The sequence below is a fragment of the Oculina patagonica genome, chromosome 6 (assembly GCF_052425735.1).
Source record: "Oculina patagonica isolate OP01 chromosome 6, crgOcupat, whole genome shotgun sequence".
Lineage (NCBI taxonomy): Eukaryota > Metazoa > Cnidaria > Anthozoa > Scleractinia > Oculinidae > Oculina > Oculina patagonica.
Genome location: NC_135763.1, coordinates 17,535,645 through 17,552,695, shown reverse-complemented (window position 1 = coordinate 17,552,695; position 17,051 = coordinate 17,535,645). Strand labels below are relative to the sequence as shown.

The window sequence follows — 17,051 nt, the reverse complement described above, 5'->3', positions numbered from 1 at the left end:
AGAACATTTCAACTTTATGAACTTTTTTATGGCAAAGCTTGACATGTCAGTGAGATCAATAGACAGTCTTAAACTCGTAAACAATCATGGTGACTTCTTCACCATATAACAGTCCTCCTCTTTGTATAAGTAAGTATATCCCTGGAAAAGTGGATTTGTGTCACTTGACCATGACACGTCATGGCCGCTTTTTAACGACTAAGCTCTGCAGAAAAGGACGCTCCTGGTCACTCCTGGCTCTGCAGAGAAACGAATTATCGTTAACCTCCCAGCAAGGTACCTTCTATTTCACTTGCATAGAATGTGTAAAGACATTTCTTGTAAGGAAAATGAAATAATCTCCAGAAACGGGGACTGATTTCTTCGACCGAAATCCATAACGTTCACTCGAGAATATGACGACTCGATGTCGTTCGAAGATGATATGTCGCTATGAATTTCGCTCAAATTAATTGTGGAGTTAAACGTGTTTTGTAGCTGATACTGCAAGGAATTATGACGTTTCCTTGCCGATCTCTCAACCCAGGTGTATAAATTGGTACTGGCAGGAGCCCATTTCACTTATACATTGCCAAGGGTAACCCTGTGATCGATGGACTAGCATCCTATCCAGGGTGGGAGTAGTAATACTCCTTGTCGTTTCGTGCCACTATAACTGGGACAAGGTCCGGCCTGCTGAGCGGGTATGGTTGCCTTTTTATTTTTTATTTTGTTTTGGTACTCTATACATTAAAGCATTTTAATTTGACAATTGAGGCAACTTCATAACATAAATTTTGACATCCAAGATGGAGGAATTTTTTACAATTTCTGACATCGCTTAAGTGCGATTTGAATTCATAATCCTAATGAGACCATCGTTGAAATAACTTTTCTGGATGTATCACCACACATACGCACACCATTAACAGTTCGAAATACCAGTCTAAATAGGGTTCGTATAATTTCCATATTACTAATTGTTATTGCGACGTTGGACACGAGAAAGCTTCAAAATAATTGAGTGGCCGATATTAATATATTATCATTGAGAAGTTACCATAATATCCTTCCCCTAGCTAATAAATATATACTACAATGAAACGATAAATAATTATCGCGTATTATCACATACACAAATGACACTAAGGACCACCATTTTTGAAAAATGCTCAGAATCCAGCCTTAAAATGAATTATTTTCCATTTTACCGAAACATGGACCAGTTTCAATGCAGGGAATAATGATTTTGAGAGCTGATGATCTCTTGAGAAACCGTGGACCATCGCATTATAATTGCAAACTCACTTAAAGTGCCCCAGGATAATTGTTGCTTATCTAAGAGGCTTTTTCAAAATAAAGAAGAATGGCGTTTTTCTTTTTGAAATATCTTCTATTTTTTAGAAATATTTACATTTTTGTATTATGCAAATGAGAAAAGTGATGACGTTACAAATCGTTCAACAAAAAGACAAAGCACTAAATCAAGAATATCTCTATAAATATTAGGGTGGTATTCTTCGAACTTGGCACCAGAAATGTACATCAAAAAAGACACAAAATGATACCCAATGTGCCTTAACCAGACCTTTGCAATAGACGAGGCAAGATCTTGTTAGGGGGTTCTGGGGGCATGCCCTTTAGAAAATTTTGAAATCTAGAAGCTCTGAAACTTTTTCTTCGACATTTTTCATAACGTATTTCTTGAGAAAAATCAACTTTGTTCATCTTGGGATTATTTCCTCAGCAAAAAAAAAAATGTTTTTAATTTTGGCTTAAACTCTAGACGAGGTAAGTGCCTCGTCTTGTCTCTTGCTAGTTACAGCTCTGCATAGGCACGTTATCAAATTAGTATGGGAAAAAGAAACAAAGGGTTTTTTTCTATTTTCTGCCTATTGATACAAGTACCTAATATTGAGACTCATGTCCAGTTTTTATTTTCAGTAAAAGAGAAATAAGATAATAAAAACTGGGTACGAGTCTGCTTAATAATGTCTAACAAAAGTAACTTAACAATTATGTCTTTGTTCAATCCGGCGTCACGTGGGTATTTCTTGTTCTGTTGGCTGGCTGGTACAATAGTCGTGTTCCACTCCTGCCCTGGTTTCACCTTGTAGCTAAACGGAAAAGATTTGTAAAGGCTAAGTACACGATATTTACTACGATTTAATTTGCATTTGTTTGCATCATGACATATATCAGTCATGGTTATTTCTTACTATAGTGAAGCTGACATGAAAACCAAAAAGTTGAAATTTCACAGTAATCATGCAGGGCTTTCTATCCACCACCAGAACTGACTCAAACGTAATCAAAACTAATAAAAGGATGCTAAAATGATCCATAAATGCAAATTAGAGTACTTCAAGAAAGTAAAGCATTAGGGAAAACTAAGATTTTGAAATATATACCTTTTCCGATATGGTTGCATGCCGTTAAAAAAATTAAGTTCCGTGAACAATTATGTAAATAAAAAAATAAACTTGAACAAGGTTGTCCGTCCGCAAAGAAAGGAAACTCACCATAGACAGTTTCACGTTTAACTCTCCCGTTTCCAAAAGAACTTGCTTGTCAACAGTCATCAACTTTCCAACAAGTTTCATAATGGATGCATTACAGCTTGGCAAGGTGAACACTTTATTCTCTGCTAATTTCATTTCATCTATTTTTCTTCTGTCGACCTAAAATAATTGATTGAAACCATCGTAAGATAAAATTGAACAACGTAGCGTAAAGAAGTTCAACCCTATTCAGCCTCCACCATTTTCAATGCCATCGAAATTATGAAAACTGTATGGGGAAGCGAAATCATGAGTGATAAAACTAGAATCCCTGCGCAGCGTAGGTGCTAAATGTATGAATGACAACATAGGTAATGCACCTATCAATGTTAAGCCTGAGGGGGAGCGGGGGGGGGGGGGGATTGGGCTAACCACGGGAATTTGATCGTGAGGACTGTCCCCAGTGTAGGGATTTTGGTCGTACATATGATCCCCTGCAACAAGGTTTGAAGGACATCTGACCACCTTCCCTTGCTCCCGGGTGGGGATTTTGACCAATTATTTTGTCCCGGGGGTGGGGAATTTGCCTTTTTTTTAAAGAAAATGTCAAAATCCCCACCCCGTGCCCGACCCCTCCCGGCCCCTCGGGCTTAACATTGATAGGTGCATAAATACTACGCTGTAGTCAAAATACTTATCTTATTGCACTGCTGTAAGTTGTGTTACTGGAAGTCTGTTTAATTATCTTTGGCAGTTTCACAGTGATCGCGTTCGTTTAGACATACTCCGCGTAAAATATAATACCGAAACTCTCGTATGTGAACAAAAACAAAGGCGTGGCTGAGAAGGGTCATTTAAAAAGGTTGACGCGATCTATAGTTACCATGATACTTAATCGAAATAGCAACACAGTCCCAGAAATCAGCCTCGATTGTGAAATATTACTTTGCTCTAAAAGGTACCAAGAATCTGTTACATAGAACGCAGGATACAAACAAGAATTCCTGATGGTAGCAAAAGGATACTTAGACAATAAAAATTAAATAAACTATCTATTGCTCATTATATCCTCGGCAATTTGCAATTCTGAAGATAGTTTGGCACCAAACCACGTTTTTATTAACCCCCCGAGCATTCATTTCTTGCCAGTGCCATTTTGAATTAAAATCATATGAAACTAGAACAACTTTCAAAAAGTCATTCAGGGACAAAATAAAAGTTTGTTATTACCTGTTGTTTAGCGTGGAAATCTTCCATAATTAACTTGGCAATAAGTTTGGAGCCTTGCGTTTTCTGCCAGCAGAAGCTGTTTGAGTATACTTTAATCATCCCATGCTTAATTTGCTCCGCCTAAAAGAAAAATAAATAAAATAAGATTATCGTGATAGGAAGGAGTGGTGGCCTTCTTGTATAACACTAGGTAGACATCACTAATCACTTGCACAATTGCTCAAATTTAGCTTGCTTGTAAGTGCTAGCAGTTGTCGGCTAGTCAGTTGTCTTTTTATGTCATTAAAACTTCCATACCTGCATAAAGGCTAATCTGTCGGAGTTCTCCAAGGCTCTCGTTATGTACATGATGAGTTGATTAAGTGATCCGCTGTTTCCGTACACTGGTGGCTGTACATAACTGAATAAATCCAAATTATAATATTCGCCATCTGTATATGCCCTTTGAACATCTAATGGGATGTTGTCCGACATGATCCTGACAAGTGAAAAAATAACGTTAAGCCAGTAGGTGACGAAAAAGGAGGACAAATAATTTATCAAGGGGGAGGGGGTTACTCGAGATAAAATGATAAAGGAAATAAATCTATGTCATACTCAAATTCCTCAGTCGGTTGTCTTTCCGTTGCTATGTAATCTTCCAGTGGAAAAAAAAGCTCCCACTGGTATGGAATATTGTTAAAGAAAATACTCCCCACCCAAGCCCCCCAACCTCCCACTTCAACCCTACATTACTCATATGGCTCGACAAACCGCCAAAAAAATCATCAATTTAAAAACCGTTCGCACCCCCTTCAAGTAGCCTCCTCCCCATCCTAACTGGGGTTAAACTACTAATCCCTATCATTACTTTCTTGCCTCGTGGAATAAAAGTTTCGAAACTGCCAACAAGATACTATAAACAATTACACATTTTTTTTATGAATTTAACGGGTGAAGTAACATTCATTACATTTTTGTAAGGCAAGAGTACATCAAAGATTGTATTACATTCGATTCGACGACTTCATTTGCCTCTTGATCTTCATCATCCGATTCATCAACAACATTTAGTCCCCTACAGCAGGTTGTCCTTGGATTTTATTCTTTTAAAATGCTTTCTTGACACTGATGAGTTTCTTGGCATAAGGAAACTTCTTTGACAGGTTGATACGCGCTGTTGTTAACTTGTCTGAAGTGGACTGACGTTCCGTGTACAGTGCAGTGTTTCGCTTTTGTGCTTCTTCTAAATAGGCGAGCTCTTCGCCTTCGAATGCAGCTCTTTATGCCTGAAATGAACTTTTATGTTTTTGCACACTCCGTATTTCTCACTCTTTAGTAAATTATTCGCTTTGTTCAGTTTGACATCTCCCCTATTTATTCAGCGCCCATCGCATTTGCTGTTGTACAAACGGGGTAGTTCCTGAACCCAGATTACTTGTGACGATACACAGACTGGTTAATCTGTGGGGCAATGTTGTTAAAAAAAACTCCACTTTTGTGGAGTGTGGGTTTTTTGTGGGTTTTGTGATTTTGCCAGGGCTCCATATCTGATAACTGAATATGGGTGCAAAGACATCTGGGGTGGGGGGGGGGGGGGATCACGTAAGTTATCAATGGAAATGAGGGGGGATCACTTCAGTGAAATAACATTTAAAGGGGGATCACCTAAATTTTACTATGTTTAGCCCAAAACCTCCGCTCCCCCCAGGCGATAAATAATGACCGGTCCCTTAGGCCAGAAGTTCGTAAAACAGGCTGTCGAAAATCTCCTATTTTGGAAACATGGCCTTTCTTAACTTTGAATGGCCGCCTGACTATGAAAGGTGGATGGACATTGTCCTTATTTTCTATTTTTATATGTTGATTTTCATTTTTCTGGTGGATCAAGGGGGGGTGGCTAGCCACCCAATCCACCCCCCCCACCCCCTGGATCCGCCCCTGGAACTGGCTTGTAAACTAAAACATGTGACCAATACATTGTGGCGTGCTAATGATTTGAATTGAGCAAGGATTTTCTATATATATATTTTTTTTGATATTTTAAAATACTTTGGTGAAATCAACTCATTCTAAGAAAGTTATAAGAAGCTTCGAATTAAAATAATACAGGATTTTTTTTATTAGTAAACGCAATGGGTAATATGCACAGGGTTGTAACTAGCAAGGAGCAAGACGATGCACTTGGGAAAATAACCCCCAGTTGAACAAGATTGATTTTACTCAAGAAATACCTTATGAAAAATGTCTCTGAAGAGTTTCAGAACTTCTAGGTCTAGGCATGCCCCCAGAACCCACTAGCAAGATCTTGCCTCGTCTATTGCAAAGGTCTGGTTACGGCCCTAATGCATGACTACGTGAAGAACTTACCTTTAATTAGTTATTTCGGTTAGTTCCCATGAAGGTTGTAGCCAGGTAATATTCAGTGAGACAACCGTGTCAGACAAAACGACTTTTCGCTTGAATAGCTATAAGTAGTCTATATCCTCTTGGAATTCCTAGAGTGAATGAAAACGTATTTATTTTAATTCATGGGCATGGTTGTTTATGAACCAGAAGAAACAGTAAGCTTAAAACATTTGTCAAACTTCGGTTCTTCATATTGCTGTCCTAGAGAACTGAGCGTTACTGGATGGAAAATATCTATGGAAATCTGTTTTGCCCATTGAATCGAGATTGAAGCATTGGTAGCCTGAATTTAAGCCTTCTGCTCTTTGCATGGCCAACGTTCTCAGGTCGCTTACTCCGGGCTTATTCCTCGATAACTCCCGTGAAAGACGACCTATCTTTCAGGAGTAATTAAGCGACCAGAACTGACATTAATGGCGGAAATTAAGGCTTAAGTATTCTTCCATTCATAATTTTACAATTCACAGTTCTGATCACTATCACACTAACTATAAGACAGTTACTTGAGGGTCCTGAAGGGGGGGGGGGGGGGGGGTACAAAATCCCATTTCCCAGCCCAAATTTTGCCCAAATCCCATTTCCCAGCCTATTTTTTGTCCATATCCCATTCCCAGTAGTAAAATTCTCAGTGTATGGAAAACCGGGCTTAAGCATAATATATTTGTTGTTTTGATTGTCCTAAATGCAGTCCACTCCCTGAACTCTCCCTTCGGCGAACCCAGGCACAGGCGTCGTTGAGCAAGTCCAGAAATTAATATTGACCTGCATGCGCATTCTCAGAATTCTGTCAGCCCCAGCCCCCCCCCGCCCCCCAAAAATGGGGGGGGGGGGGGGAAGCTGAAGAAACCAAACCATAATCGACAGCACCTTTGGAAACCCACGCACAGATGTTAAATTCAAAAATTTAGTACTTGTGGGTTTAATTCCTATTCATTATGGCTTTAGACAAAGGTTACGACACTTTTTCTTGCAGATGTCGCGCAAATTTTTTGCGTAGTTGAATTTTTCATTTTAGCGAACTATTTTTACCCTAGTGCACACGTTGCATGTAAGAAACGCCACACAAATATGCAGGTTTAGTCATGTATGGGCATGCTTCCCATTCCCATTTTTTGTTTCCGAATCCCAATCCCAGTTACCTAAATCCCATTTTCCCAGTGAAAAAATAGGCAAATCCCAGTCAAAATAGGCAAATCCCAGTTCCATTTTACCCCTTCAGGACCCTCTTACTTGGGCTGACAATTACTAAAGCAGTTAACCGAAATTATGCGCTGCTTTGTTGTCGACGTTTCGAGCGATAACCGTTTGAGTTTGAGTTTTAGCCTCCAGCTCTATAAACTTTCATAACAACCAAGTGCTGATTAAAAGAGCTTAAATGGATAATTACAATACATTTGAGATGGATTGCGTGAGTAACACCAAAGCGGGCGTGATATTTTCAAAAGGTGTGAAGTTCTTGTCGTCTCGGGTGACCGCGGGTTGGCATAACAATATGAACTCGTGCGACTCTACGCGTGCGGCAAAGCTGGCGTTCAAGCTAATTTGTTATAAATTAACACCTTTACCGCTAAAATAAACATTTCACCAGAAAACAGCACGGTTAATGGGTGATGATTTTAATTTCCCTCTCTACGAAGGAAGATCTCTATCATCTGAGAAAGAAAATTGGCAACTCTAACACTATAACTTACCGTTTACGTGGCTAAATTTTCTCTGCATGCGCTGTACAAGTGGCTCTTCGAAAGACAGCCAACTCAATTACATTTTGTCAAATGAATCGAAATAAAAGCTCTTCGTTGTGTTTGTAATCTGCTTTCTCGGGTCACGGAGCAGAACATACATTCATCGCGAAGAGAAAAGATTGTAATTTCCCTAGTCAGAAGTCAAGCAGTATATACGCAAACGAATTTTACCAAGTCTCTTCTAAGACCAGTTTAAGGGAAAGTCCCATTACAAATGCTTTTTTGAAGTGAAGGGATTCCCCTAGCACAATTTCGTTTTGTACAGTCATTTCGCATACTTATAAAGGAAGCGGTGTAGTAAATTTTCTGCTGTTTTCAGGTAAAAAGGATTGGCTTTGACAAAGAAGGAGCGACCTAAAAGCCGTATTTTTGCTCTCTTATAAAATTAGGCTTTCTGTTTTTCAACCAAGCGTTGTCCTCAAGAAAGAAAACTTAAAATGTGCTTTGATGCGCGTTTTTCGATTTGCACGACAGGTCGCCACATATGACGTCATGCGGTTTTGCCCGGAATGTGCTTTGTTGCAAAATATGTTGTGGGGTAAAAACCTCTTTGATTTGTTTCATTTATTTCATTTTCGCTCTGTTTCTTAGCAGATTAAGTGCACATACACAACGAATTTTAGTTTGGAAAGAAGAAAATAAATTCGATGAACTTCAACTGTAATTTCGACTGCAGTTTCGTTTTGTCTGCAGGCACGTCTCGTAAGCAAAGACATAGTGAATCTCTGTTATTTAAAAAGTGATTTTGATTAAGAGCAGCGAATATATCTGTGATATTATACCTTCTTTTGCATTTTTTTTTTCAGAAATTCTGTTATACTCGAGGATATGAAGGCTACAAAGTGCTTTGATGAGCGTTTCTCGGTTTTTAATTTTTTGACCTCATGCTAATGAAAACATGTGGTTAGCATAAAAAATGTATATGCTTCAGTCGCTGCCTAAAAAAGGGAAAAACCCCTAAAAACTGAAATATGCTTTGATGAGCATTTCTCGGTTTTTAATCTTTTGACCTCATGCTAATGAAAACATGTGGTTAGCATAAAAAATGTACTTGCTTAAGTCGCTGTCTTAAAATAGGGAAAAACCCCTAAAAACTGAAATGTGCTTTAATGAGCATTTCTCGGTTTCTATTTGTTTGACTGGATGTCAAATGTCAACAAGTGTTTAGCCAGCTAGAAAATGCTTTGTTTTCATAAAAAGGGAAAAACCCCTTTTGGTAACTTTTGTTTACAATCTACGCCAATTCAAAATTGGCCGTGCATACTAGATAAATTTCACTTTGTCAGCACGTTTGTTGCTGCAAGGACAGGGAAAGTGTTGCTCAATTTATAAATCCAAGAAAAAGCCAAAAAGTGGACTCGATGCGTCCTGGTAAGTCCAGTCGAATAAATGTAAAACTGTAGTTTCGTAGTCCGTAAAATTAATAACTTGCATAAATTAACTTAGACTGTAGTGAGTGGTACGTACACCGCTCGCTACACTTCTCATTGTTTACTTTAAAAAAAATCAGTTTCGTCACGCGCAGTACATCATTATTTTATCTAGCTTGTTATTTTATTTTTTATTTTTATTTTTATTTTTGCTGTTTATATTTGTTTCATCCCTTACTTTTCTTTTCCATACTTGATCTACGTATTAATTTCTCCAGCTAATTTCATGTTGAGCTCACGAAAAAATTATCTCAGACGGAGTGATATATTACGACCTATTACATCAAGTATATTTTGCCGAGTAAATTACTACTTGGTATGTAGTAATTTAAGGTATCTCGAAACATTTTTTTCTAAACCATACCTAAAATTTTCAACTGGCCGTTTAGCCGTCTTCCCAGACTCGCATCCAAATGAAATTTTTCACGAGAAATTAGTCTTGGATTGAAGATTTATAAAATATATATTCATGTTAGGGCGATCGTTATTTCTATGGCAACGATAAACAAGAAACGCTGCTGATTTTTTTAGTTAAATACACATTTAGGTGCTATTTAAGGTTACTTCAGCAACGTTGTGTTTGTGTCTCGATCGGTCCACTTTTTATTATTATGCAAAAATGGCAATTTGAATCATTTTTGTGATTTATTTACAGAATTTTTTTATTCCTTTTTAAATTTTATTTGGTATTAGTTTTCATATAATAAGGAATCCTGATTCGCGTAAATTCAGGTTTTGCTGATTTCGAGGTTTTCTGTTTATCGCTGCCATGGAAAAATCGATTACCTTTAAGAATATATATAACCATACTTCAATATAAAAGCAATATATGGTGTAATTTTCATATCGAGTCGAGTCAGCAAATTGGAGGTATGGCCCAGAAAAAAATGGAACGAGAAGGTGAATCGTTAAGTCCTAGACTAGCCGAGACGCCGAGTCCAATTCGAGAAGGAGACTTGAATGCGAAGAAAACCAATCTCGAGACTTGTATGTAGTATTACTTTACATAAGGCAGACAACTTCAATACCGAAGACTGAATCTGGTACTGCCTCTGGAATTCAGCCGACAATTTTTTCCTCGATTCCGTAAGCTGTCGTTAGGGTTCGAGGTCGTCGAAAAAAACAGTCTTCGAACTACAGTACGTCTGGCCTTATTTGAGACCAATTAGTTCGTGGATAACTAGCTGGAACATCCGATTAGATCTCATGTTCAAATTCATTACTTTACCAGCCGGAACCATTTCTACACGACTCGGCAAGTTTACCAATATTTAAATACAAAATTACTGCCTATACCCTGCCCAGTGAGAAATGCTCTAAGAGAAAGTGTAATTATAATGTTGGAACTGTTTTCAAGGGCTAAGTCATTTGCAATTTCAAATTACTGGATAATAGTGCGCTTCTAGCTATCAGGTCTGCACTTTCTGATTCAACCTGGGTTAGGGACGTTGAGGTCCAAATCTTATACGTATAAAACACACTTGAAAATACTTGCTGGAGCATTTAATAAATATTAAAATTTCGCAGTAAAGAAGCGTGATCCAAACTCGCTTTATTAGAACGCTAAACAGCAAGTGCAACATTTATTCATGAATAGAGCAAATATGTTTATTAGTGTTTAGTTTACTGGATCTTTCTGTTGGTTTAGCCAGGACCTTAGGCGAGGAAACGTAAAGTGATTTACACGCAACCTATTTAGCGTGACGCGTATTATTTTTTGTTATGTCACTCGAAGAAAGATCCCCTTTTTAGCATTTGGAACGTATTTCCTAAAATAAGAAATCCCTGGCCCTGGCGATCGAGCCTTCGAGACGTGTCTTACAGCAGAAGGTCGAGACACCAAGGCAGAAACCAACACACCGTTCATGAAAAACGAGACTTCTCGGGAGAGGCTTCCGGGATTTCTTGATCAGATCTAGTTTCGGAGTCCCACAATTTTCCAGGTACCATTCACCACCCCTACAACTGGTAAGCAGTACTTATTTAAATTGACGTCCTAGAGTCCTATCCGGCTAGGAAACAGGTTAAAATCTACTTCCAATTTCAAGTTGTTATTAGTTTACTATTATAACTTGACTTTCCTTTCAAAATTCAATAGGTTATTTTGCAAGGATGTAAAAGCCCATGGCGCCTTTCTCCAGCATTTTCAGGGGTTTAATGTCCTATTCAGATATTGAATATTAATTTTTTTTTTATCAATCAGAAGCAGCTGAAGTTGAAGATCGTGAATCTCGATCAGTTTTGGTCAGCAGCTGTTACGAAATAGTTCGAGAAGGAAACACTCCTCCAGGACCAATTCTGATCGAGCACTGCTGTTTGATGACAAAAGGTAACACATGGGACATTGTTGTCAAATGTCGGTCACTGATCAGTCACTGCAGTAAGACTGAAGTTACCATGACAAATAGCTGGAGAAACGTGGAAGAAGTTTACCCTGACGCCAAAGTTCTAGACAAACATAACGACATTGAAGTAACCCTCCCATGCCTGCTGGAAGACCTTGAAGTTGCGGCCTTTGGAATTCCAGGAAATGACGACCAGAAAAGAATGCAAATGGTGATCTTTGGTAAAAAGCCAACCCAAGGAAACGATTGGAAGATTCGCGTTTATCTCGTAGATGATACCATAACAGCCGTTAAGGTAATGGTAGAAAAATTAAAGTTTGATGAAAACATTAATAAGGTATAGTAGTCAAGTTTTGTCCAACGCAAGGGAAGACATTGATCAGTTGTTGACAAGTCGAAACTTTCACAAGTGGAATCCTATTTATGCTTTTATCAAAATTTAAGGTTACCCTCTTCAATGATTTATCTTCTTTGTACTTTTATGGATGGAATTTCGGTCGCTTTCCTTTTGGAGTTATAACCGCTCTTTTAGAACTGGCGAGGTGCATGCTGCATTCCTGTGCCTTATCATACCATTTAGACACTTTTCGTTTTGTTTTATTGTTTTTGTTATGCATTTCTGTTTTGTTCCTTTTTTGTTTGTTTCACTAGTAACACTTACTCTCCTTTATCAATATTGACTTAAACGTGCAAGGATTTGTAATTCGGTTTTGCATTATCACTTCTTTTTGATGAACAGCAAGTTTGCCAGAAAGAAGAAGAAATGGGAAACAGACGATTGACAGCTCTCGCTGGATTGTTTGTGTCTAACAGTGATGAAGACATCAGAATTGAGTTCACTGCTCTGGAACCTGGATGGCAGATCAAAGGAAACAAAGTGAAGGTACTTACTCGGATCTTGTAATAATAAAAACAAATAGTGTTTCTAGTAATAAGCCGTAACTTACTTCCATCGCAATTTACTACCAACTTTTTTGTTAACTCGTGTTTATACATGACGTATAGCCGGCCTAGAAGCGAACCTTTTAATCCGTAGTCCACTGCCCTCAAACACATTAATGGTCCCATATTTTGCCATTTTCAGCACATTTCAAATATACGATATTGTTAAGGGGGTTACGTTATCCCAATAATTTTGAGGGCAAGTATTCCTTATCCCTAAAATTACCAAAGCTGTTATCCGTATTATTTTAATTTTCACTATCATGATCCCAAAAATTGGAATTGTTGTACCTTATCCCAAATATTATTTATAGAATAAACATTTATCCCTTATCCCTAAATACTTTTGTGAGTTATCCCTTATCCCTATAACCTCTATAACCTCTTGTAGTTTCTCCCAATTTCTCCACATTACTGATTCAGCTAAGTTGCAGCTGAAGAAAAAAAATAAAAAGAAGGAAAAGAGAAAGGCTTTGCGATTATGGTACCAACACAATACGCAAAAATGTAGAATCGTGTAGAAGGCCATGCTCTGGCAGTTCGTCGGTTGCTGTTTTGCAAAACCTTCCTAATTAACCGCGTAGAAAACTATTTTTCCCGTTGATAATCAGTATGTTTTCTGTTATTCCTTTTAGACGATTAAGGCCAAAGATGCGTGGAACTCCCCTGAAAACTCCACGGACTTCTCTCGCTGCGACTTCTTAATAAGTCACGTTGACAAAACGAAACAGCGGTTTTTCTGTGGAATAACAGTATCGCATGGAATGGACAGTGCTAACACGGAAATTGTGGCACTCTTTGAGCAGGTGGCAATAAAAATAAAATTTAATACAAATCAGCATAAAAGTTTATGTAGTTCTGAAAATAGCCGAAACAGACGTCAAGGAAGGTCATAAGTATGTAATAAAAACTATATTCAACTCGACTGACTGAAAAACAAAGCAAACAAACAATTCAGCAATATATACTGAATAATTTAACAAACAAACAAACAAACAAACAAACAATCAAATTTACATAGACCAAGGACCAAAAGATAGTTTTTTCTTCATTCTTATTTATTCTTTCATTTTAAAGACTGGAGGAAGTGAGGTCAGCCAGCCTTCTGAGGCTTTTAAGAGACTTAAGAGCGCTTTTATGGACTTCTTAAACGGTAAGTCTGAAAGCGCAAGTAAATGGCCTACTATACCTATCATCTTAACTGCTATTATGAATGTCATTTCTCAGTTTGTATTTTTTCAAATTTTTGTTAGTTTTGTTTTCAAATGAAATTCTCATAGTTTATGAAAGTCTGTTTATTCCAGTCTCGTTTTTCGATTTCGTAACTGTCGCACTTTTTCACTATACAAGAGTCTCGCAAAAATAACGAATAGTACTTTCAATTGTTCTCAAACAATTTTTTTTTATTTCAGACACGACTGTTCAGACACCAGCGATTTTTGAACTTCTTCAGCTTCTTACTGCAGGTTCAGGGTTTAGCAAGCAAAGGCTAAAAGGTAAGACTGCATCCCAAAAGTTCAATACCGTATTTACTCGAATAAGCGCCGCCCCCGAATAAGCGCTGCCTTTGAATTAGCGCCGCATTTGAGACAAAAAAGTTAATAAGTCCGCCTCTGAATAAGCGCCGCAGTCCTCAGGCGGCGCTTTTTTGAGGAATTCCAAGAAAATGCAAACAGCACTGCACATCAAAAGCGATGCTTTGCAGTCCAAAGTTATCATGATGTACCGCTCGCCTATTAGTTTTCTATCCAAAGTTCTTACAATACGTGGTTCCTAACGTTGTAAAGGCCGTGTACATTTCTGGGACAGCAAGCGCAACTTCTCTCTTCCGCAAGAATGAATTACTGTCAATTAACAGACAAGTGATTTAGTTACTGTAAAAGTTTCGTATAGATTAGATATTTTGTGGCGTCCATATTTTAGATAAGCGCCGCCCTCAAATTAGCGCCACTATCAAATAAGCGCCGCACTTGAGGCCCAACAAATTTAATAAGCGCCGCGGCGCTTTTTTGAGTATATACGGTACTTATTAGTCTCGAACAGCTGATCAAATCAACACAAAATGCTTAAAAGTTAGTTATATTTACTTTATTTCTTTTTTGTTTAACCGACAGGGCCATGACTGAAATGATGCTGAGCCAGGCAATGTCAAACAAGAAACCACGCTGTTTGCGCAAAAAATGCTATGAAGACGCATTATAACTAGGACCGTTTTTTAACTCTACATTTCCTTAATTTTAATCTACCTAAAAACTATGGCAGGAAAAGGCATTTACATCTATGTGTTCTGCTCTAGTGTATGCAAAAACGAAAAAAAAGATGTAAAAAAGTTAAAAGCCCTCTCGAGGAGAACAATCACTTGAAACAAAAAAAAACAATGTTTATGTCCTTAGCTTTTCACCGGTACTTCATTATAAAACTTGAAAATTAGCGTTCCACTTATAAAGTATAGATGACGCCGGTATGTTTAGGCAAAAGGCTTAATTACGCTGTAAAGGTAAGTATTTTGTCGTGATAACATAAAAGAAAATGGGAAAATTCGACATAAGAAAGAAAAAACGAAAAACTTAAAACCCTGCCAAAATAAAGTAAGTATGAGTGTTTAGGGACAGAATGGCGGTGGGTATGTAGCGTTGTCGTATCTACCCTTCAAACAACTGGGACCAAGAGAGAATGCTCCTAAAGGAGTCGACACCGTACGCAGTTAGAGATTTGAATGAAAGGAAACGTACACGGTTGACATTTGTGAAAAGCTATAGCGTGAATAAATATTTAATTTATCTGCATTTAGTGGGTTTCTTGTCTGGTTTTGTCTCCTTTCGCTTTTAAGTTCATCCTAAAAGGTAAAAAAAAACTAATTCAAGATGCTCGTTTTGAATGGTCACTCAGAAGAAAATTTAGTAGTGAACAATGAAGACGATCGAGTATGTCTGTCTAGGGACTATTGGTATGATAGTTGCCCCTTGAAAATTTGATGTTCTTAAAACTAGCATATTATTAACATCACATTTCTGCGGGGCAACTATCAGCCGACAGTTCCTCGACAGTAACACTATTGTTTAAACAGAACACGATCACGTGAGTTACTCTTTAAAAAGGAAATCGCTCGTGATGTTTGACTATTCGTTCTTATAGTTCACCACTAAATTTTCTCCGATTCTGATTGGTTTAAATTGATCACGCGATGCGATAGTGTTCATCCGCGGAGGGCACTATCAACCCTTATAGTTCACCACTAAATTGTCTCCGATTCTAATTGGCTTAAATTGATCACGTGACGCGATAGTGTTCGTCCGCCGGAGGGCACTATTTAACAATTAGACGGCAAGCTCGAGGTTTCTACCGGCTGATAGTTGGCGAGGGGCGAAGCCCCGAGTCAACAATCAAAAGCCGGTAGAAACCGAGAGCGAGCCGTCTAATTGTGTTAGCATAACCCACTGACCGATCTATTAAACTCAGAATATCGCTAGAATTGATTTATTGAAGGTTTTGATTGATAAAATTCAGCGAAGACTACGCGCGCGCTCCGAGAGCCTTCTACGGATCGATAGTAGGCACCTGTGTAGCCAATCAGATTGCTCGATTACTAATAGTAGTTCAGTGTGGTTATGCTAACAGCCCATAGTGCCCGCCGAAGAAAAATGCCCGGATCGATAGTGCCCGCCCGTGACTTTTTTTTTTGTAAACAAGCGTGCCTGCAGACAAAAAAAAACCCAACCAAATTCACTGCATTTATTGGGTTTCTTGTCTGGTTTTGTTTCGTTTGTTAAATTTCGGCTTTCAATTGAGTTTTTTATCCCGAAAAGCAAAAATAATTCACGATGCTCGTTTTTGTATGTGCTCGCGGAAGAAAATTTAGTGGTGAACAATAAAGACAATAGAGTGTTTCTGTCTCGGAACTATCGGTCTGATAGTTGCCCCTTGGAAATTTGATGTTCTTAAAACTAGCATATTATATTAGCTCTCGAAGCTTCGCTTCTCGGGCTAATATTTGTTTTAAGAACATCAAATTTCCGCGGGGCAACTATCAGCCGATAGTTCCTCGACAGAAATACTCTATTGTTAAATTAGAATATAGCCGCTGTATACGCGCGATGGCATTCTAGCGGGCATTATTTTTTTTTATAGAACATAGCTGAAAATTATAGAAGCCCGGTACCGGGTAGTCAAATTGAAAACTCGAGGCCGTGGTCCGATTCTACGCGCTCATGAATCCTAAAACTAGCATATTAACCCTCGAAGCTTCGCTTCTCAGGCTAATAGTTCCTCGACAGATACACTCTATTGTTAAAATGGTGCCTTCCGGCGGACGGGCACTATCGCGTCACGTGTTCAATTTAAACCAATCAGAATCGGAGAAAATTTAGTGGTGAACTATAATGTCAAATAGAAAACTCGAGGCCGTGGTCCGATTCTACGCGCTCATGATCCGTAGTCATTGTAGCCTGTTCCCTCCAACAGCCGAGAGCCTCGAACAGGCTAGGCTCATTGAAC

At 38.4% G+C, this 17,051-nt stretch overlaps 2 protein-coding genes across 2 annotated transcripts; one reads left to right on the top strand and one right to left on the bottom strand.

The window, feature by feature from the left end:
- Positions 1–368: 368 nt before the first annotated feature.
- LOC144658544 (uncharacterized) lies at positions 369–8,314 on the bottom strand. The gene is made up of 6 exons (XM_078518971.1): positions 7,790–8,314; positions 6,060–6,187; positions 4,008–4,188; positions 3,711–3,830; positions 2,502–2,660; positions 369–2,096 (listed from the first exon to the last, which is right to left on the bottom strand). The coding sequence occupies exons 3-6, from the start codon at positions 4,182–4,184 to the stop codon at positions 2,019–2,021; spliced, it is 534 nt and encodes a 177-aa protein (XP_078375097.1). The 5' UTR covers positions 4,185–4,188; positions 6,060–6,187; positions 7,790–8,314; the 3' UTR covers positions 369–2,018.
- A 735-nt stretch (positions 8,315–9,049) lies between these two features.
- On the top strand, positions 9,050–15,343 carry LOC144655876 (netrin receptor UNC5C-like). The gene is made up of 7 exons (XM_078516049.1): positions 9,050–9,211; positions 11,474–11,910; positions 12,355–12,498; positions 13,193–13,363; positions 13,635–13,710; positions 13,970–14,053; positions 14,672–15,343. Exons 1-7 carry the CDS (start codon positions 9,202–9,204, stop codon positions 14,677–14,679), a joined length of 930 nt encoding a protein of 309 aa, XP_078372175.1. The 5' UTR covers positions 9,050–9,201; the 3' UTR covers positions 14,680–15,343.
- The last annotated feature ends 1,708 nt before the right edge of the window (positions 15,344–17,051 follow it).

Bases quoted from the DNA above. Each gene is read 5' to 3' on its own strand.
- LOC144655876 (XM_078516049.1), top strand. The intron at 13,364-13,634 runs GTGGCAATAAAA...TTCATTTTAAAG, and splicing joins TTGTGGCACTCTTTGAGCAG to ACTGGAGGAAGTGAGGTCAG. The intron at 13,711-13,969 runs GTAAGTCTGAAA...TTTTTATTTCAG, and splicing joins TTTTATGGACTTCTTAAACG to ACACGACTGTTCAGACACCA.
- LOC144658544 (XM_078518971.1), bottom strand. From the start codon at position 4,184: ATGTCGGACAACATCCCATTAGATGTTCAAAGGGCATATACAGATGGC. The intron at 2,661-3,710 runs GTAATAACAAAC...CAATTATTTTAG, and splicing joins ATTTCCACGCTAAACAACAG to GTCGACAGAAGAAAAATAGA. The intron at 2,097-2,501 runs GTGAGTTTCCTT...TTTTCCGTTTAG, and splicing joins TAAACGTGAAACTGTCTATG to CTACAAGGTGAAACCAGGGC.